The following is a 20,322-nucleotide window of genomic DNA, read 5'->3' on the forward strand; positions in this document are numbered from 1 at the left end:
AATGTAATAACTGGTGCCGATAATGTAATAATACATAAAAATGACAGCAGCTCTTGGAAATAAAGGGGTTTTTTTTGCAGTTTTTGGGCAGTTAGTGGATGACATATAGTTGTCATACTTATTCATCCAAGATATGCTCTCTCTCTCTCTCTCTCTCTCTCTCTCTCTCTCTCTCTCTCTCTCTCATAATTGTGTGGTCTTTCCCCTCTTTAGCCAAATAGATATTCATAGATATTCTTGTCTAAACGGGCAATTTTTCATGTGTACCATGCATATACCATAAAATCAGTGTCTCGTTGAGGGTGTTGAGGTGTCAAATGAATTCACCATATATTTTCCTGGACTAGCATTATTATTTATTTCTAATCCCAAAATCTGAACTGCAGTGTACAATACACAAGATAGAACATGAACAATCAAAATTAAATTAAAACTGTTCCTTCTCAAATGAAAAGTAGCTTTCACTCATTCACAAAGGTAAAAAAAAATATGGAGCAATACAAACATCTACCTTTAGACTTTCACAGTATATAGAACCTAAAGCTGCTTTATCATTACTGTAAAAAACAAACAAAAAAACAACAACTTTGAAACGTCACTTATCCAACATGGGGCCTGTATGCTCAATGTGTTGATGTAGTTTTTAATTTTCAAACATGAAAAACAAAGTTAGACATATGAACCCTGCAGAGATTTAATTTTAGATCTCCAACAGCTGGTTTCAGTAGTAATCTATTTGTTGATTGGTTAACAGTTGCAGCAACAGAGGTGTGTTACAAGCGTCCTGAGGCTTCCTCCCTCTTCTTCTTGTTAGGGCCACGGGCAATCGCACCGGGCACTGGTCCCAACAGCTATGAAATAGCTGCAGGGACCAGTGCCCGGGCAAAACTGCGCAAAATTTTGTATTGAAGTCCATGGGACGGACGGGAAAAAAAGAGCGAAAAAGACCAATCATTGGAGTTTAAAGGGATAGTTCACCCTAGAATGATATTTCGCTCATTATCTACTCACCCTCATGTTGACTAAGGGCTGGAAGAGTTCTCAGAGTCCAAATCTCGCGTGATTTGCGCCGGCGTCAGTGCGGTTACTGCGAATCACGCGAGATTTGGACGGACCAGGAAGAGGAGCTTCGAGAAGCTTCCGCTACAAACAAGCTTAAAATATAGACTTATTTAATTTTTTTCGGGACAATTACGCAATTTGGGGCTTCAGCACAAGACGGACATTACATACGAGCATCATGGAGGTATTTGGATGTTTTTTTGTGTGTGTTTTTTTACGAAGAGCTCTGGTGTCCCTTTGCAACCGTTATATGGACATGCACTGCTACGCCAAGACCCCCTGTAACTCAGAGAAGGGACGGTGGACTCTGAGAATTCTTCCAGCCCTTAGTCAACATGAGGGTGAGTAGATAATGAGCAAAATATCATTCTACGGTGAACTATCCCTTTAACAAACGTCTACTGCTCAGGCATACTTTCACCTAGAGACTCCATTTAAACTTTAAACAGTAGACACAAGTCTTGTGTATTGGCGTATTACTCCACGTTTTGATAGGTCATATAGTTTTGATCAATCCCTGATCAATGACCATGATCATTTTTGGAGAAATTATGAGATTATAATGGGTGTGTATTGGACGGAATGTTTGTGTCAGAGTGCGTGACATCATCGGTTAGAGTGGGAGAGATGCCAGAAAAACTCCAGATTTTTTCTCTTTCCAAACTCGGCCCGGCCACAATTTACACTCTACACACATAATTTTTTCAGAATTTGTAAGACAAACTTGTCCTGTCACTCATCATCTGCTCAAAATATCAGAGAGACTTACAGAACTTACAGAATCAGCCTCTAAGTGCGGCCACGTCTGTCTCTGCTCCTCATTGACTCCAATACAAATATTTTCTGAGAGAAGCAGAACGGCTTGATGTTTTAAAACTGCCAGCGTCGCCAAAATATTTACTGTAGAAACACCAAATCGTACCGAAATTTTCAGTAAGTCCTTAGAGCAACGTTGATCTGTGTTTTGTTCTGATAGGAGTTACCGTTTTGTCACCCTAAGCCTAAATGTGAGACCGGTGCAGAGGCAGAAAATGGCTCTTTTTCTCCACGTTTCTGTCTGTCTCAGGCCTAGTCCACACGAACACGGGTATTTTTGAAACCGAACTTTTCTGGACCCCGGTTAAAAAAAAATTTGCGTCCACACCACCGGTGTGATAAAAAATAACTCCGTCCACATGAAACCGCAAATCCGTCTTCATGTGCATTCCAAAGCAGTAGGTGGTGATATCACTCCTAACAGGAAAGCAGCTATAACCTGTACAGAGAGAGTGGAGGCTCAAACAGCTCAAACTGACCGGCACCGCGAGTCCGCGCTACTAACACACCCCGCCCGTAATCTCTTGTTTATGACAGATACGAAAATACACAAATACACACATCGTAACGACAATCCATCGATCCACTGATTGATTCTGAAAGGCTTCATTTAAAACAAATGTACAGGACGGAAGGAAGCAACACAGTGGGGAAGTGACCGCAATTTACAATTTGATAAAAGCCTATTTTAGCCATATCAGCATGGTGGGGTCCGCCCGCTATTCCGACATGTCTCTATTTAGACATCCCGCTATTAGACGACATCCCTCTATCTAGACATGCCGGTAGTCCGACACTTTTTGATACCGCTATTCCGATTTTTTTTTTTTTTTTTTTTTTTTACAGCTGCTACCCAGGCGCGTCTCTCTCTCTTTTCTTTTCAGCATGCCTGTCACCGGTTTGATGAGGGAGTGATGTTCTAATTTCAACAACTCAACTATCAAGTCGCAAACAAAACTAACACACATGATAAACAAACAGAACTATGCTGCAGTTTGTTTGTCAAGTTAACCTGTCACCTTCAGCACCACGGACAGCGGAGAGCTGCATCTGTGAGCGTCTGGGCTCTGGGCTTAGGGCCTGGGGCCTCATTTATCAAAACTGTAAGTAAGCAGTGTAAAACTGCTGCTACTAAATGTTTTGCTTAGGCCTACGGAGAAAAGACACCCAAAATATTTACACCTTTTTCAGATCTATCAAACTGTGCATGCACAACTCTCCGCAATTTCTCTTTGATAAATCAAACTGGTTACAAGAATGGTGTGCAGTTGTGCACGTGAACACACCTCTGCCCCCGGAATGCTTAGACACAATGGTCAGCACGTGCATATTAATTAGCCATGTGCTCTCTGTGGAGCAGCAACAAAGTTATTCTCTCTTCAGCTGACTTCAGTGACAGAATAATAACAGTCTCAGTAGCTGCAGATCAGGGGTGCTGCTGCCGGTGTGTTTTTAAACTTGGAGGGTTTGTTTTTTTCTTCTCTCTTATAGGCCTATGTATTTGTGTATGAGAAACAGTGTCTCAGATGAAGAAAAAAAATCAGGACAGGTCTGACTATAACGTAGCCTAATCAATCAATGTCGGAAAAGCGGAATGTTTGAAAAATAGTAAAGTGCCCCTACTCCGACAATGAAAAAAAGAATCTCGGAATAGTGGGACGCTTGAAAAATAAAATTAGAAGTCAATGTCGAAATAGCGGCATGTCGGAATAGCAGCATGTAACCACATATGGTGACCACGCGGTTTTGTATTAGTGTCCGCATGTTTCGTGATTATTGATATTCACAGGAGCGTCTGAGTGGTCAGCGCATGGTCAGCGTCGAGAACTTGACGTGCTAGCAACAGTAACTAGGGAGGGCAGGGATTTCTGAAAAATGTCCGGTTTTCCTGTCCACACGTGAAGCTGAAACCGGAGTTTTCGAAAAAGTTCACCCTGGACTCCGGTTACAAAAAACTCCGGTTTCAGGAGCCCAGTTCTGCGGTTACGTGTGGACGAAAGGCCAAACCGTGTAGAGAAACACACGGTTTCAAAAATACCCGGGTTCGTATGGACGGGGCCTCAGCCTGCGGGGGCCCCTATCGCCGTGGTAACCTCTTTGATCCTCAGGCCAGAGCTCGTTAACTTCATAAACAATCCACCTGGCGCTCGTTTAAATGTTTATAAACACAGACACAGCTAAATCAGACTGACACAGGATGCAGCTACTAACTAACTATGTGTCAAGTCAGTCACACACACACACACACACACACACACACACACACACACACACAGACTCTAGAGCCAGCTTCATGTGATTACAGTCACACACACACACACACACACACACACACACACACACACACACACACACACACACACACACAAACACACACACACCTTCATGTGATTAAAACACAGTTAACGTGCAACAGAATTTAAACTTAAACCATGATTTAATCTGGTTTTAAAGTTAAACCTTGTTGGTGTCAAATGTGTCAAATGCCTCTCGTGGGAGCAGCTGATAGAGTCCCCCCAGCTGAAAGCAGCCCACCCCACCAGCCAGAGGGTCCAGGACCATAGGGACTGCAGTGGAGGAAGGCTGCCTTAACACCCTGCACAATGGCACCCAGTACACAGAAGTTAGACAGGACCAGTCAGCCCATCACCTGGTCCGTTCAACAAATCAGTTTATGCTACTGTGATTTATGTAGCCTAGTTAAATACTACAGTAATCATCATAGTGTATTGGCAGGAAAGACCATTTAAATCTGTATCAAATATCGATTAATGAATTAATCGATAATTTGCATGTTGGTCTTGGTTAAGTACCACCTTGAAAAAAAAAACAATGTTTTGTTGCTTAAGCTATTCAGTCATTCAATGGTATACTAAAATCCATGTGAAAAAAATGCTTCTCACTGTTCTCAGGTCAAATATTTATATGCGATTAAAATGCAATTAATTGCGATTAATTAATTACAAAGCCTCTAATTAATTAGATTAATTGTTTTAATTGAGTCCTGGCCCTATTACACAAGATAAACACACACACACACACACACACACACACACACACACACACACACACACACACACACAGTTAACCTAATGTGATTACAGCTCCTCCATATCAGTGCTTATAGAAAGATGATCATGTGTCTGTCTGATCAGCTCTGTCTTGACCTTAAGATCGTGGGTTTGATTCCCATGTTGACAGAGATGGCAAAATCGGCAGTAGCCGTGGCCCATTCAAAATTCCCGTGAGGAAATTTTCTAGTTTTTATGTATTATTACATTATCGGCACCAGTTATTACATTTTGAAAGGTTTTTTTTAATACCAGGCCAATAACGTAATAACCAGCCAATAATGTAATGCCTTATTACATTATCGGCAAAAAGTTATTACGTTATTGGCTCAAAAGTTTTATTACATTATTGGCACATTATTACATTATTGGCTTTATTACATTTGAAATGGCCAAAATTATTACATTATTGGCAGTTATTACGTTATTGGCAGTTATTACGTTTTTGGTTGTAACAGGGCCACCAAAATCATAGGGCCGGCCCTGGCGATTCTGATTGGCGGTGCCCTAAGCGAATCAGCGCGGTGTGTGGGAGGGATGGAAGTGACCACAGTAAACAAACGGTGTCCTAGCCTGTCCTACAGTAAAAATGGTATATAACATAAAAAGAGGAGTAAAGCAATATATTAAGCGGCAATATATATATTAAACATCAAAGATGTTCAATCAAACCCACATAGTTTGAAACAACGTTCAAAACACACACAGCTCACAACTAAGCATATAAAGCCCGCTAGCTTAATGCTAACGTGTAATGTAAAACACCATAGACGGGCTAACAGAAATTAGCAACGGCTATCGCCAATTCGCGGCAACGGAGCCACAGCAGTAAGCTGCTAAAAACTGTTTTAATTTTGGCTTTAGTGCTGTTAAAACGTGGCTGGTTAAATTGTTTTGGGGAGATTAATGTTGGTCTCATTGATGAAATTAACTGTGGCAGTGGCATTAGTTTGTTTGAATGAAAAGTGAGGGCTGCCCCTGGTCTGTATTGGTCTGTATTTCTATGGGGGAGTCCTCGCCACTCAGTCGCTCTGGTCGGCAGTCGGGGCAGTGTGCTTCACTTTTTCCTTTCTCCCGACGAGAGGCGACAGACTCGTCGGCCAAAGCCGTCGGCGTCAGGACGTGTCGGGAAGCGTCGTGGTGGTGTGTTCCTGGCTTAAGAGCACTGGAAAAGAGAGTAACGACACGCATTGGTTCAATGGAAGCGCCTCCAAGATGGCGCCGTCCATGGCTGCTATGGTGTTGCTGTGTGTTGTTTTCTGTAGCGTCTCTGTGTCCTGTTTGACTTCTTACACAAAAGAAGAGCTGCTGTACTTTAAGGGTATGACTCCACCGGACATGTATCCTGAACTACTCACCCGTTCCACGGACTTATTGGATGTACTGGTTAAGGGAACTGCGTTTTTCTCCCGTGCGGTGAAGTGGACGAGAAGGCAGCGGGGAAAGAGGGCTGGCTCGCTGGTTCGCCTACGTCGGAGGGGAATGCGTCCTCCTTTACCGGGTATATTCCTCTCGAACGTGAACAGTATTTGTAATAAAATGGATGAACTCCGGTGCCTCGTGGCGAGGAATAGTGACTTTCGCTCCACGGCTGTGTTTGCGTTCGTGGAGACCCACCTGTCGCCATCTATCCCGGACGGAGCGGTGGAGCTGGACGGCTTTTCCGTGTTCCGTGCGGACAGAGACTTTGCGGCCGTGAACAAATCACGAGGTGGGCTGCTGTTTCTTGTGAACGACCGCTGGAGTTCAGATGTAAGAGTGATACATCAGCACTGCTCTACTGCACTGGAATCCATATTCATCCTCTGTAAGCCATTCTACTCCCCCCGTGAGTTCCATTCATTCATTCTCGCCTGTGTTTACATCCCTGACGTCACAGCAGCGGTAGACACACTGGCTGAACAGCTGATGAGTGTGGAACGCCAGCACCCGGACAGTTTTGCTGTAGTTTTGGGTGATTTTAACAAGGCTAATCTTAGCCGGGCGCTTCCCAAGTACAGGCAGCAAATCACATGCCCCACCCGGGGAACAAACACTCTCGACACTGCTACTGCACAATCCAGCAGGCCTACCACGCTGTCCCCCGTGCCGCGCTGGGCAACAGTGACCACGACCTCATCCATCTGATCCCCTGCTACAGGCAGAGATTGAAACTCTCCAAACCAGTAGTAAGACGCTACAGGGTGTGGTCCAGCGAGGCATGCGAGCGACTTCAAGCCATGCTGGAGAGGGCAGGATGTGACCAGGGGCCTCATTTATCAAACTGGGTGTAAAAGTCCTCTTAAATTTTCACGTACGACGGAAAGGCAAAATGTGCGTACGACCAAAAAATATACACTCTTTTCAGATCTATCAAACTCCGCGTACACACGGCAGCACGATATTTCCATTGATAAATCACACCGGACCCAAGAAAAGTGCGGATGTGAACACGCCTCATATCTAGCCCCCTAAACGGCCCCACACAACCATATATGGTCAATGCAAATCAGTACGTGCATATTAAGTAGCCATGTGCACTCTGGAAACGTGTGGAATGACGTCAGTGGAAGACGGTGAAGACAACAGACGGACGGAGAGCGGAGAAAGGAGCGGAATTTCTCTGAAAGCGAGATACACGGTAACACGGCAATATCAGTCAGAAACATCATCTTGCATCGAAAGGCTTCAATAAAAACAAAAAAACTCCCAAATCTAAATGAAACAGAGCAGAAAGAAGAATAATCATATTTATTCTGCCCCTTTATTTTAGATTATGTCATAATAATTTAAAGCAGGGTTTCCACTGCCAGTTACTATTACTTTGCACCCCTTTCCACTAACCGCCAACTGCCGTTCACTGGACGACTTTGATTTTCATTTGTGCATAGCTATATATATATATATATATTAAAAAAAAAAACATTGAAGTCCACCAGTCTGTGACTTTTCCTAAAATGATGTTGGGCAGCACCCAATTTTGTTAAATAGCTACAATAATATTATTCACACAAAAAATATCGATCATGTTTTCTCATTTGCTTTGATTTGCGCTGACATTATTGGGCTTGCTGCTTGCTTGTGTGCGTCCAGTCTGGCTACTTAACACACGCACGTCGCAGAAATTATTTTCCAGACTGGACAGACTGGTTGTGGAAGAGGTGTAGCCTACATGCTGGGGAAAATATCAATATGATATCAAAAGAAAACGAAATTTGTTTTATAAAGCCAGTATTTAGGAGCAAACTAGTGTAAATGCACAGGGGAAAAATCAGAGTCGCTGTGCTTTTCATGTAAAGTGCCGACGTCAACACGTGTGCGGTGGTGGGGGGGGGGGGGGGGTCATCATCACCACCACCACTACTTCAAACACTGTCCGCGCTCCTCTCTCCCTCGCACACTGCAATTCTCTGACTCAGCAGCGGCGTCGCCAATTCCTCCGGTACGCCATGGTCAGACTGGTCGTAAATTTCTGCACTTTCTCCCGACAGGTTTTGGTTTGATAGATCCCAAATTAGGCGGAGAAAAGTACGTACGCACAAAACGGGGGAAAGAGCGTGTAAAAAAACGTGTATCCACAATGATAAATGAGGCCCCAGAACTTTGCCTGGGCTGGACCTGGAGCGAGAAACGACTTTGATGACTACACTGACACCGTCTCATCATTTGTCAGTTTCTGCGAGGAGGTGTGTGTCCCCTCCCGTTCCAAAAAGATCTACAATAACAACAAGCCCTGGTTCTCAGCCCGTCTTAGGCAACTGAGGTCGGAGAAGGAGACGTCTAGGCGAAGTGGGGATGCTGACCGGTTTAAGGAGGCCAAGTACCGGTTCGCCAAAGAGGTGAAGGATGCGAAACATCGCTTCTCAGAGAAACTACAACAGCAGCTCTCTGAGGGTAACCCCTCCTCCGTATGGAAAGGCCTCAAGAAAATTACCAGCTACAAACCAAAGCCCCCACCACTGCCCGACAGCCTCTCCTTCGCCAACGAGCTCAATGAGTTCTACTGCAGGTTCGAGAAGGTACCACCCCTGGTCCTCCCCCCTAACCCCTCCGAGCCACTTCCACCTTCATCCCTGCGCCCCTGCAGGACCATGGCCCCTCCCTCCTCTCCCCCTCCCCCACCACCAGCCCCTCCTACCCCCCCGCATTCTCCTCCCCTCTCACCCCCCCTCTCTGTCACTGTAGAGCAGGTGAGTCGTCTGTTTCAGAGGCAGAATCCTCAGAAGGCGGCCGGTCCGGATTCCGTCTCCCCCTCTGTCCTGAAGCACTGCCCTGACCAGCTAGCCCCAGTGTACACCTACATCTTCAACACCTCACTGGCACTGTGTCGGGTTCCAGCATGCTTCAAGGCATCAACCATCATACCCATCCCTAAGAAGGCCAAGGTCACAGGCCCCAATGACTGCAGACCCGTCGCTCTGACCTCTGTTCCCATGAAGGACCTGGAGCGCCTTGTCCTGGCCAACCTGAAGTCCATAACAGATCCTGCGCTGGACCCCCTGCAGTTTGCCTACAGAGCCAACAGATCCACGGAGGACGCGGTGAACATGGCTCTGCACTACGTACCGGAACATCTGGACACTGCAGGCAACTATGCCAGGATCTTGTTCATGGACTTCAGCTCGGCCTTCAACACTATCCTCCCATCCATTGTAGTGTATTATCCACCTGAACTTTTAGCTTTAATGTCATGTATTATGTTTATTCTTTGTATGTGTGCCCTTTTTTGGGAATTGAAGGAAAGTGTGAATTGGTACTCTGCTTTATGGATATGTTTTGCTTAGAAGTAAACAAATCGAAGGTAGATGTTATAAGAGAGAAAGACGCACATACATTTATAGATATATAAAGATGTTGCATTAGGTGTTTAGTAACAGTAATAGATTAGATAATGAGTGGCTCTTGTGAAATGCACCCTAGGAGAATGTCTTTCCTGTTGTTCACATTTTTCCTGTGAGAGCCTTGCTTAAGTTTATGTTAGCCTCGTCCGGAGTATGAATGCAAGGTCGTAAAACTCTATAGGCTAGATCCTGTCTCATGTCCATAGACGCAAGACATGAACTGTGTATGTTAAACACTTACAGGCAGGGTTCAAACTTAACTTTTTTGCTCACTGGCCAACTGGCTAGTAAGCTTTAAAAATCTACTGGCCAGAAAGATTTTTTACTGGCCAAAAATTATGTATAGCTGTTTTGTATATTTTTCATTGTGTTGAACTGTTATAATAAACTCATAAGCATTTTTAACACATATCATAGCTATTAGCATATTTTTGTGTGGAATAAAGGAGTCAAGTTTGCCTTTTTTCCCTAAAAGGTTTATTTTAGGGATGCACATGGTTAACCGTTTAACCATTAACCTATAACAAGAACTTGACCGAATAATACTATCAGTTATTTATATATATTTATTTATTAGCTCCTTATGTCGTCAACTCATGGGGGCGTGTCGACATGTGCAGACTTCCACTGCCTTCAGTCATATTATTTAGTAGCTAAACGTTTCACAGGAGGACTGACACTGTGCACCATGAAGGAAGATCAGACAATAAATGTAGCCTACACGGACATATGTGCATCACCTGTAATAACGGCGCTGCAATAAAAAGAAAAGAAAAGAAAAAAAAGACGTTGCAGCTCTCCTGCAGCTCCACAGAGGAGCTGTCAGAGGAGCTCTGCTGTTCCTCTCTCTTCAGTCTGGTGTTTGGCTGCACTTTCAATAAGAAAAGTTCCATATGAGCGCGATCAGCAGAGACAGAGCACAATGGATGTGGCATTGATCAGATATCACAGCGCATCACGGCAAAAAAAAATAAAAAATTGGAGCGATGTTTTTTTTTGCCGTTAAATAAACATGTGCGCTGTGATATCTGATCAATGCCACATCCATTGTGCTCTGTCTCTGCTGATCGCGCTCATATGGAACTTTTCTTATTGAAAGTGCAGCCAAACACCAGACTGAAGAGAGAGGAATACACACGTGCGCCGCGAGGTTGTAATCGGTCACAAATCATTGCTATACGGCATGTTGTGAGCTTGAAGATCTGCACGACACCGGCTCACAACCCAAGCGTCACAGCCGGGTCGGGAGGAACGGTAACAACAACGAAGTAGTTGGATTTTTTTTCACTCGCCAGAGTGGCCAGTCAGCCGGCTTCCTTTACTCGCCAAAGTATCAAAGTTAGTCGCCACTGGCGACTGGCAACCGCTAATTTTGAACCCTGCTTACAGGAATTGTTTAGATAAACAGATACATGGATTGTTCATGTTAATGTCGAACACTTAATGCCTATTATGGTTATGTTGGGAGAAGGTGGAGTTTTGGAGTTAGAAAGTATATATGATCATGGTGTTGAGCCATAGGAGGAAGATCTCACTTTGGCACCAGGGATGCTTCAGGATTCGGCATTTTTTGTACACTGTTCTTCTACTTGTTAATAAACTTCTTTTTAAATACAAGTGAAGACGTGTCGGCGGTGATACCTTCTTTTCATCAACACATCAATATACCACACCATCCTGGAGCTCCAGCTTGCCCGGCTACAGGTGCCGGACTTTTTGACCAACAGGTCCCAGCGGGTGAAGCCGGGGAAGTGTACATCCAGCTCCAGAACCATCAGCACAGGCTCCCCACAGGGCTGCGTCCCGTCCCCCCCACTCTTCTCCCTTTACACCAACAGCTGCACCTCCCTCCACCCGTCGGTCAAGCTCCTGAAGTTTGCAGACGACACCACCCTGATTGGTCTCATCACCGGGGGGGACGAGTCTGCCTACAGGAGTGAGATCGAGCGGATGCGGAGCTGGTGCAGCTGCAACAACCTGGAGCTCAATGCTCAGAAGACAGTGGAGATGGTGGTGGATTTTAGGAGGAACGCAGTCCCACTCCCTCCCATCACACTGGGAGACGTCGCGGTGGCCCCCGTCGAGTCATGCCGCTTCCTGGGCATGACTGTCAGCCGGGATCTGAAGTGGGGCCACGGCCATTTTCATCAATTTACAAGCAAGTGGGCAACACACATACATTGGAGTGAATGAGTTTTCTGGGCGCTTTTGCAATACCCATATCCTGCCACTCGGGGCGCAAAACCCTTACCACGGGAGTCAATGGTGGTGTCGTTCATAGATATATATAAGAACTAGATGACTCACCCGCAGCTGTTTCCCAATGACAAAGCGTAGCCAGTACGGCGGCCATCTTGGGACGGGCAACTCTCTCCCTCAGAGCATTAAGCCTATGGTGCATATTCTGCTATAATGACCATAACTTGCTCAGTTTTTGTCCGATTTCAAAACGGTTTGATTTTTATGAACGTCTATGCAGTTATGATGCAGCATATTTAGAATCACGGATAATTTTAATAATGTATTTTTTTTTGTAAAAGTAACATTATAGTGACATTATGCAAATAGTTAAAGTAATAGCTACATACTGATTTATTTTTCACAGAGTTATGAATCGTTTTTTTAGTGCAGATGACTGGATCACCATCTACTGCACTGTAACTGCAGCCAGAGTCAGAGCAAGTTGCCCGTCCTCATATGGCCGACTGTGAGCTACGCCTGCGTGTAGTCCGATCCACCCCCTTGGTGTCGTTACTCTCTTTTCCAGTGCTCTAGTCAGGCTCATTCGCTGCAGGTGTGGAGGACCAATGGCTGAGGCAGGAGGCGGGACCTGTAGAACAAACAGAGATGGTGCAGCGGACAACAGGAGCGCTCACTCGGGCAGGAAGCAAGAGCTGTAAAACAAGCAGAGATAGTGCAGGGGAAAACGGGAGCGCTCACTCAAACCTAAATAACAAAGACAAACGGCCGGGGGTCGTAACAGCCCGTCTATGGTGTTTTACATTATACGTTAGCATTAAGCTAGCGGGCTTTATATGCTTAGTTGTGAGCTGTGTGTGTTTTGAACGTTGTTTCAAACTATGTGGGTTTGATTGAACATCTTTGATGTTTAAATTTATATTGCCGCTTAATATATTGCTTTACTCCTCTTTTTATTTTGTATACCATTTTTACTGTAGGACAGGCTAGTTTGTTTACTGTGGTCACTTCCGTCCCTCCCACACACTGCGCTGATTCGCTTAGGGCCAATCAGAATCGCCATAGCTAGCACACAGCCTAAATCAGAGTACCCGACGAGTCTACTCTCCCGACGGCCGACGAGTCCCGACTGAGCATGTTGAATACAGCACAACACTGGAGGCTCCTGTTGCTGGCTCCACTTAGGGACCGTTCGTTATTTATGGAATGGGCCACCGGAGGAAAATGGGGGAGGGGGGGGGGGGGGTCATGTCATAATATTCTTTGTTGAGGGGTGGGTCCACTAAAAAAAAAAGGTCAGCGAGGGGGGTCATTCAACTTTTTGTCTGGAGGACAAAACAAAACAAAAACTGGTCATTTCAAAGCTGCAAGCACTGATGACAATGAGAGTAACAGCCCCCAAATCACAACGTTATTTTATATTGCTCTGGTCTGCCCTGAGTGGGTTTCGAACCCGGATCTCCCGCACGGCAGGCGACGATGCTAACCGCTTCGCCAAGAACTAAAAAAGGACTTTGCATGTGGGTTAGCACGTCTTTTATGGGTGAGTGAGTTTAACTTAAGACTTCAGGCTATGAGCGGCACGTACGTTCACGTTGCTTTCGTGAATTGTAAACAAACAGTCGCCCCCTCGGTTTTAGCGTCCAGCAGTTTAGCGGCTAATTCAACTGCAGTGATGGATAACTGTACAACTTCATGAACTACATTTGAGGAATAAACAGCAGCTTTTACCTGACGGGAGAGTGACCAACGCCTGAGCTACGGTAGCTAACAGTTAGCAGGTTTTATCTACTTTCTCTCTCTCTCTCTCCCTCTCTTTCTTACACACGCAGGCACATGCAGGCACGCGCACGCGCACACACACACACACACACACACACAGCTGCTTGTCTGTCGTATCTGTCGTAAACCTTGTAATAATACGTTGTTGAGTACAGTTCACATTATTGTTGCTTCGGTTTGAATGTGGATTAATTATTAATGGTTTGCTGTGTAATGTGAGCTGGTCCAAAATCGCGATTCTGTTATTGATGAGTTGGTTTAATAACAGCTGATGAATGGCATTGTGATGAGAAGGTGTTGCAGTTGCACACATGGTTGTCAAAATTAAATAATGTATGTCACGCGCAACCCGGTATCGCACTATTTCGTGCTCATCATCACGAAAATTTAATCTATTGATTGTGTCCCGCAGCACGATTTTGCGACTTTTTTCGTGCTGGACAGAACGAAATTCAAACCCATGTATTTCGAGGCTCGTGTCTGACAGTCGGAAATGACCATATTTGGACGAGGCAAGCTGCTAATGTTAATTTCGCTATAAAACAGATTTACAACCACAAAACAACATGTGTTTTAATGGAAAACTGAAGAGCCGACTCCTTGGATGGTCGTTTAGCACAATCAAGTGCCGATCTAAACGTTTTAGGCAACCAAAATGTTACAATCAACTTTCATGAAACACAAAACACCCCAAAAATATTGACAGCTACGACTATATTCTGTGAATCTCTGGTTACGCCATGGTTACGTTACATAGCCTACGTTATCGCCGTAGTAGCGAGTACTAGTTTTTTTTTTTGTTTTTTTTTTGCTTTATTGAAAAAGTACAAAAGTAAACAAATGTTGCACGTATTGCATTAGTGCAAATCATCTTGAAATAATATTGGTGCTTATAACAATTCAGAGCAGATTGAAATAGAGTTCAAATAAACACATCAATAAGATAGATAAGAAAATAAATTAAAATAAAATATATATAAAATAAGATGATCATGAACATTGAGGTCAATTTTAACTATCCATTTCAGTGGGAAAATTCTTTAAGACAGACAGACAGACAGACAGACAGACAGACAGACAGACAGACAGACAGACAGACAGACAGACAGACAGACAGACAGACAGACAGATAGATAGATAGATAGATGGCAGCATTACACATGTGGTGTGTCCCAAATCGCGCACTTGTGCACTTACACTTAATATTTTGAGTGCATAAGTGCGTTCACACTGAGCAGTGCGCGAAAATGTAGTGCGCTATGCGCACTCAATTGGCGCACTCAAACGGCCAGAAAATTGAGTGTGGATCGATGCATACTTTCCACACTTAACGGCCGCCATCTTGGTGACGTAGCGGAAACACGTCACTACTTTTCAAACGGCGGCGGTTGCTTTGAGCAGCGACGGAGCTGACACCGGTGTAAATGTCTTTAAAAAACACTAATAACAGCACAACAACAACACTAACACAATAAAACACAACTTAATAGCTCGTTTTGATCGGCAAAAAGCGTTGTCAAGTGTCGGCGATAGGGCTCCAGCGGCCGGTTGCTATGGTTGCAATCAGAATTTAAAAAAATAGAAGAAGCAGCTGTCGAGTCATTTCCTGTAAGTGCGCAGCAGCAGTGTTTGATTTGAGACGGTACTAACCTGTCGAAATTAGTGCACTGCACAAGGCAGTGCACTGCCTTACAGTGTACTGTAAAGCAGTGCACTGAGAGAAGTGTGCGATTTGAGACACAGCAATGGTGACGATAACAACATATAGTATAAGAATATAGGGAACAAACTATACACTACATAATAAAATAGCTGACCAGAGTTTTTTAGCTATACAGTGTGATGGCATGTGGCAGGAAAGATTTCCTGTATCTGTCCCTTTGACAGCTGAGCTGTAGCAGCCTGTGTGAGAAGGTGCTCCGCTGTCCGTCCACTGATGAAGAGGGTGCTGATCATTGTCCATGATGAAGAACAGTTTATTAAGTGTCCTCCTCTCCACCACGGTCTCAAAAGACTCCAGCCTGAGACCAGACCCAGCACAGAGCATGCCTTAAACCAGAATGCCTTAAATGTTAAGCCAGAATGTTTGTATGCACGAGAAAGATTATTCAAATATTTTTATTGATTTTCACATTATACACTCACAGTAGAACTCAATACCCCAGACAAGAGGGAAAGCAAACAATAAATAAATAAATGAAATGAAGTATATAAATAACAATAATGCAATATTCATAGTAATACTGATAATTGAAAATAAATGAAAAATCAGGAGAATAAACAGACGTTACTCAGTATCAACAAAGTAGTCAAATAAACACGCATGTATGCATACACATAACTACAGAGTAATGTATAGACACAGAAACATAAAAATAAATAAATAAATAAAGGGGGGGGGGGGAGTTGGCTACACTATGTTAAGGGGAATTCATTTTCAAAGTACGATAGGAATGGTTGCCAGACTTTATAGTATCTATGTGTAGTGCCCCGGGCAGTGTATTTAAGTTGTTCAAGTTTGAGGTGGGACATCACGTCCTCCACCCAACGCCTATGAGAGGGGGGCATGACCTTCTTCCAACTAAGGAGTATCAGACGTCGAGCTAGCAGAGTGGAGAATGCTATAGCCTCAGCCTGGTGCCTAGATATTGGTGTCTCCTGAGGGACGACCCCAAATAATGCAGTCAATGGGTTGGGACTGATAACTTTATTACACATGTATGAAAATGTACCAAATATATTTGTCCAAAATAGATCTAGTTTCGGGCAAAACCAAAACATATGACTGAGGCTAGCTGGGTCTTGCCTGCATCTGATGCAAGTTGGGTCTAAGCCAGGGTAGAGTTTGGCTAGCTTACTCGCAGATAAATGCAGCCTGTGCAGAACCTTAAATTGCAGCAGCCCATGCCGGATACAAATTGAGGAAGAGTGTACCAATGTAATTGCTGCCTGCCAGTTTACATCTGAAATGGTGGTTCCTAATTCCACCTCCCACTGCCTTGCTAAACGGTTAAGTGATACGACTGCAACCCTCTGGATATTATCATACAGCACAGACACCAGACCTCTGTCAACTGGATCTATGGTCAGACATTCATCTATCCATGTCCTCTGAGGGGTTGTCAAAGAGAAGTGTTTTTTAACATAACTCCACACCTGTAGATATCTAAAGAAAAGGAAATGAAGTGCCCTTCCTTAAAAAGGTCCATCACACATTTAATCCCTCTCCTATGCCACAATTGAAAAGATGGATCTGTGAGAGATGGGGCAAAATTGATGTTCGCTAGAATAGGGGAAGTGACAAGAGCTTGTTTATGCTTAAAATGAATCCTAAACTGCGACCATATCTTCAGGCAGCCAGAAATTATTGGGTTGTTCGTCCAACAACGTTTACTTATAGGTAGTGGGGAACAAATTAAAGAGCGGAGCGAAACTGGATTACTCGAATGCTGTTCCATTTGACACCATACTGGAGACTCATCATCTGATGCATCAGAGACCCAGAATATAAGTTTGTGGATATTGGCCGCCCAGTAATAATACAGAAAATTGGGTAGGGACAGCCCACCATCTCCCTTCTGTCTTTCCAAATATTCCTTCCGTATTCTGGGTACTTTTTTATTCCAAATAAAAGTTGATATGAGCTTATTTAAGTCCTTAAAAAAGGATTTAGGTATAAAGACTGGTATTGCTAGGAACAGAAATAAAAATCTGGGCATGATAGTCATTTTTACTGAGTTAATCCTTCCGGCAAGTGACAAAGGGAGGGTTGACCATCTCTCCATGTCCTGTTTAGCTTTGTTAAACACTGTTTTGAAATTGCTGTCAAATAGATCCCTATACTTTTGAGTGACACAAACCCCCAGGCAAGTAAAACTATCCTTATTGACAGAGAAAGGGAAGTCCTGGAATGACATCTGGCGTGCTTTGTCGTTTATGGGAAATAAAACGCTTTTAGTTAAATTTAACTTATAACCTGAAACTTGACCAAATGATAAGCTCAAGAGCATTAGGGATAGTAGTACATGGGTCCGAGAGAAAGAGGATAAGGTCATCTGCATAAAGAGATACTTTATGTGAATGCCCTGACCTTTGTATTCCAACCAGGTTAGTGGTCTTCCTTAACATTATTGCCAGGGGCTCGATGGCAATATCAAATATCTGGGGGCTCAAGGGACACCCTTGTCTTGTCCCTCGGGAGAGAGGGAAATAATCTGATATTATCTTGTTCGTTCTCACGGAGGCATGAGGTGCCGTATAGAGAATTTTAATCCATGAACAGAAAGTAGGACCAAAGTCAAATCTATCTAGCGCGGTGAACAGGTAGTTATATTCAATTCTGTCAAACGCTTTTTGCGCATCTAAGGACAGTATTAGCTCTGGCTCAACATTATTAGGTTGGTATATAATGTTGAATACTCGGCGAAGGTTGCTTGATAGTTGTCTGCCTGCGATAAAACCCGTCTGATCAGGGTGGATCAGTTTAGGCATAATTTTCTCAAGTCTACCAGCCAATACCTTGGTTAGAATTTTATAGCCGCAACACAATAAGCTGACCGGGCGGTAGGACTCACATAATAGTGGATCTTTATTTTTTTTTAATAATAAAGAGATAGAAGCTTGGGTCATAGTTGGGGGAAGAGTTTTTTTTAACCAGAACCTCTTTAAATACATTTGATAGCAATGGTATTAATTTAGGGCCAAATGTTTAAAAAAATTCTATTGGAAACCCGTCAGGGCCGGGTGCTTTTCCGGGTTTCATTTTTTTAATTGCACTATTGATCTCCATTTGGGTTATACTTCTTTCCAATTCTGATTTGTCTGATTCATCCAGGGAGGGCATTTCCAGTTTACTGAAGAAATTCTCTACTAACTCCCCGTCCCCTGCCTCTGAGGTATACAAATTTTCATAAAAAGACTTGAATTGGGCATTAATGTCCCTTTGGTCTGTAACGATATTACCTTCCCCGTCCTTTATCGCAGATATAAAACCAGCCGTTGCTGACTGTTTGAGTTGATGGCTCAACAGTTTACTGGCGCGCTCCCCGTATTCATATAGATTATGACGAGCTTTTAAATAAAGATCCACAGCATTATCGTTGGTCAGTGAGTCAAATTCCGTCTGAAGTAAAATTCTCTCTCTGTAAAGGTTCTCGGAGGGTGATGTTGAATGTAATTGATCCACCACTTTAATCCTGTCGACCAAATCTGTAACCCTTTTAGATTTCTTTTTATTTTCACCAGCAGTGTAAGATATCACTTGTCCCCTTACATACGCTTTCATGGTTTCCCACAGTGTGCAATAAATTATCTCAGGGGATTCATTAGTTTCTAGGAATAAGTCTATTTGTGTGTTTATGAAATCAACAAATTTTTTATCAGCAAGTAGTCGTGAATTAAGACGCCATGTACGTTTAGGAAGTATGTTTTCTGGAAACCGAAGCTTCAATAGTACTGGACAATGGTCCGAAATGACTATACTGTCGTATTCTACTTGAGTAATCATGGGTAGTAATTTTTGGTCTATCAAAAAATAATCAATTCTGGAGTAGGTTTGATGTACTGGGGAGAAAAAAGAGAACTGTTTGGATGTTGGATACTTGAATCTCCAGGGTCAATGATTCCATATGCTTGAAGAAAAGTATTTATGCATCGCGCCGATTTTCTAAGTGAAGTAACCTTTGTACTGGAGCGGTCCTGCTTCGGCTCCAAAACGCAGTTGAGATCTCCCCCCAGTATTAAATCATGTGAATCTAGACCCGGTAAAAGTGAAAAGAGATTTCTAAAGAAGGCAACATTATCCCAATTGGGAGCATAGACATTCGCCAGCACCACCGGCCTATTGAACAGTTTCCCTTGAATGATTAGCCTACATAGCGACCATTTTTGTCCTTTATGATGCTAGACTCTTCAAACAGCACATTTTGGTGCAGGAGAATAGCCGCCCCCCCTACTTTTGTGACCGAGTGGAAAATTTGCGTGAATCCTCCTCTGCGGAGTTTTGCTTGATCCTTATTTAACAGGTTGGTTTCCTGCAGATACACTATTTCAGCTTTTAATTTGTTTAATTGAGAGAATACCCTACTTCGTTTAGCCGGTTGATTCAATCCCCTTACATTCCAACTCACCAACATGGTGTCAGCCCTGTCTGTACCTTTATCCCATGCCATCAAGTTGACCTTTCACATAATGCCATTGCCTCATTCCTGTGACCTGTTGTTGGTGGTTCTGAAGAAACTGCAATTGGGGTTCCCTGAGCTTGATGATGGGTAGCCAAAGAAAAAGAGAGAGAAGAAGATGGAGAGGAGAGAAAAAAAAAAAAGGGAAGCATGGGGGTGGGGGGGGGGGTACCTGAACACACATTCTAAACAACACACATCCATAAAACATTAGGCAATATCTAACTCTAACACTCTTACACATTGCAAACAAAAACATGAACATGAACACAGCATCGCTTGTCTCTTGCATAGAGACTGCCTGCTCTTCCAGTTATGCTCTTCTCCTAAGGTTGCTTACCATGTGAGCTCCCCACAGGAACAAATATAGAATTCAATAGATTTCTTAACTCT

General features: G+C 43.6%; 2 protein-coding genes across 2 annotated transcripts in view; both read left to right on the top strand.

The window, feature by feature from the left end:
* LOC146970834 (solute carrier family 53 member 1-like) overlaps positions 1-20,322 on the top strand; it is a 229,441-nt gene that overhangs the window by 40,741 nt on the left and 168,378 nt on the right. The gene's annotated exons all lie outside the window — the stretch shown is intronic.
* Positions 6,165-7,076, top strand: LOC146970837 (uncharacterized). Its single transcript, XM_085805954.1, has one exon. The coding sequence runs from the start codon at positions 6,165-6,167 to the stop codon at positions 7,074-7,076; it is 912 nt and encodes a 303-aa protein (XP_085662080.1).

The sequence above is a fragment of the Trachurus japonicus genome, chromosome 17 (assembly GCF_045865225.1).
Source record: "Trachurus japonicus isolate A0001 chromosome 17, Traja_1.0".
Lineage (NCBI taxonomy): Eukaryota > Metazoa > Chordata > Actinopteri > Carangiformes > Carangidae > Trachurus > Trachurus japonicus.

Coding starts and splice junctions, on each gene's coding strand:
- LOC146970837 (XM_085805954.1), top strand. CDS start 6,165: ATGGCGCCGTCCATGGCTGCTATGGTGTTGCTGTGTGTTGTTTTCTGT.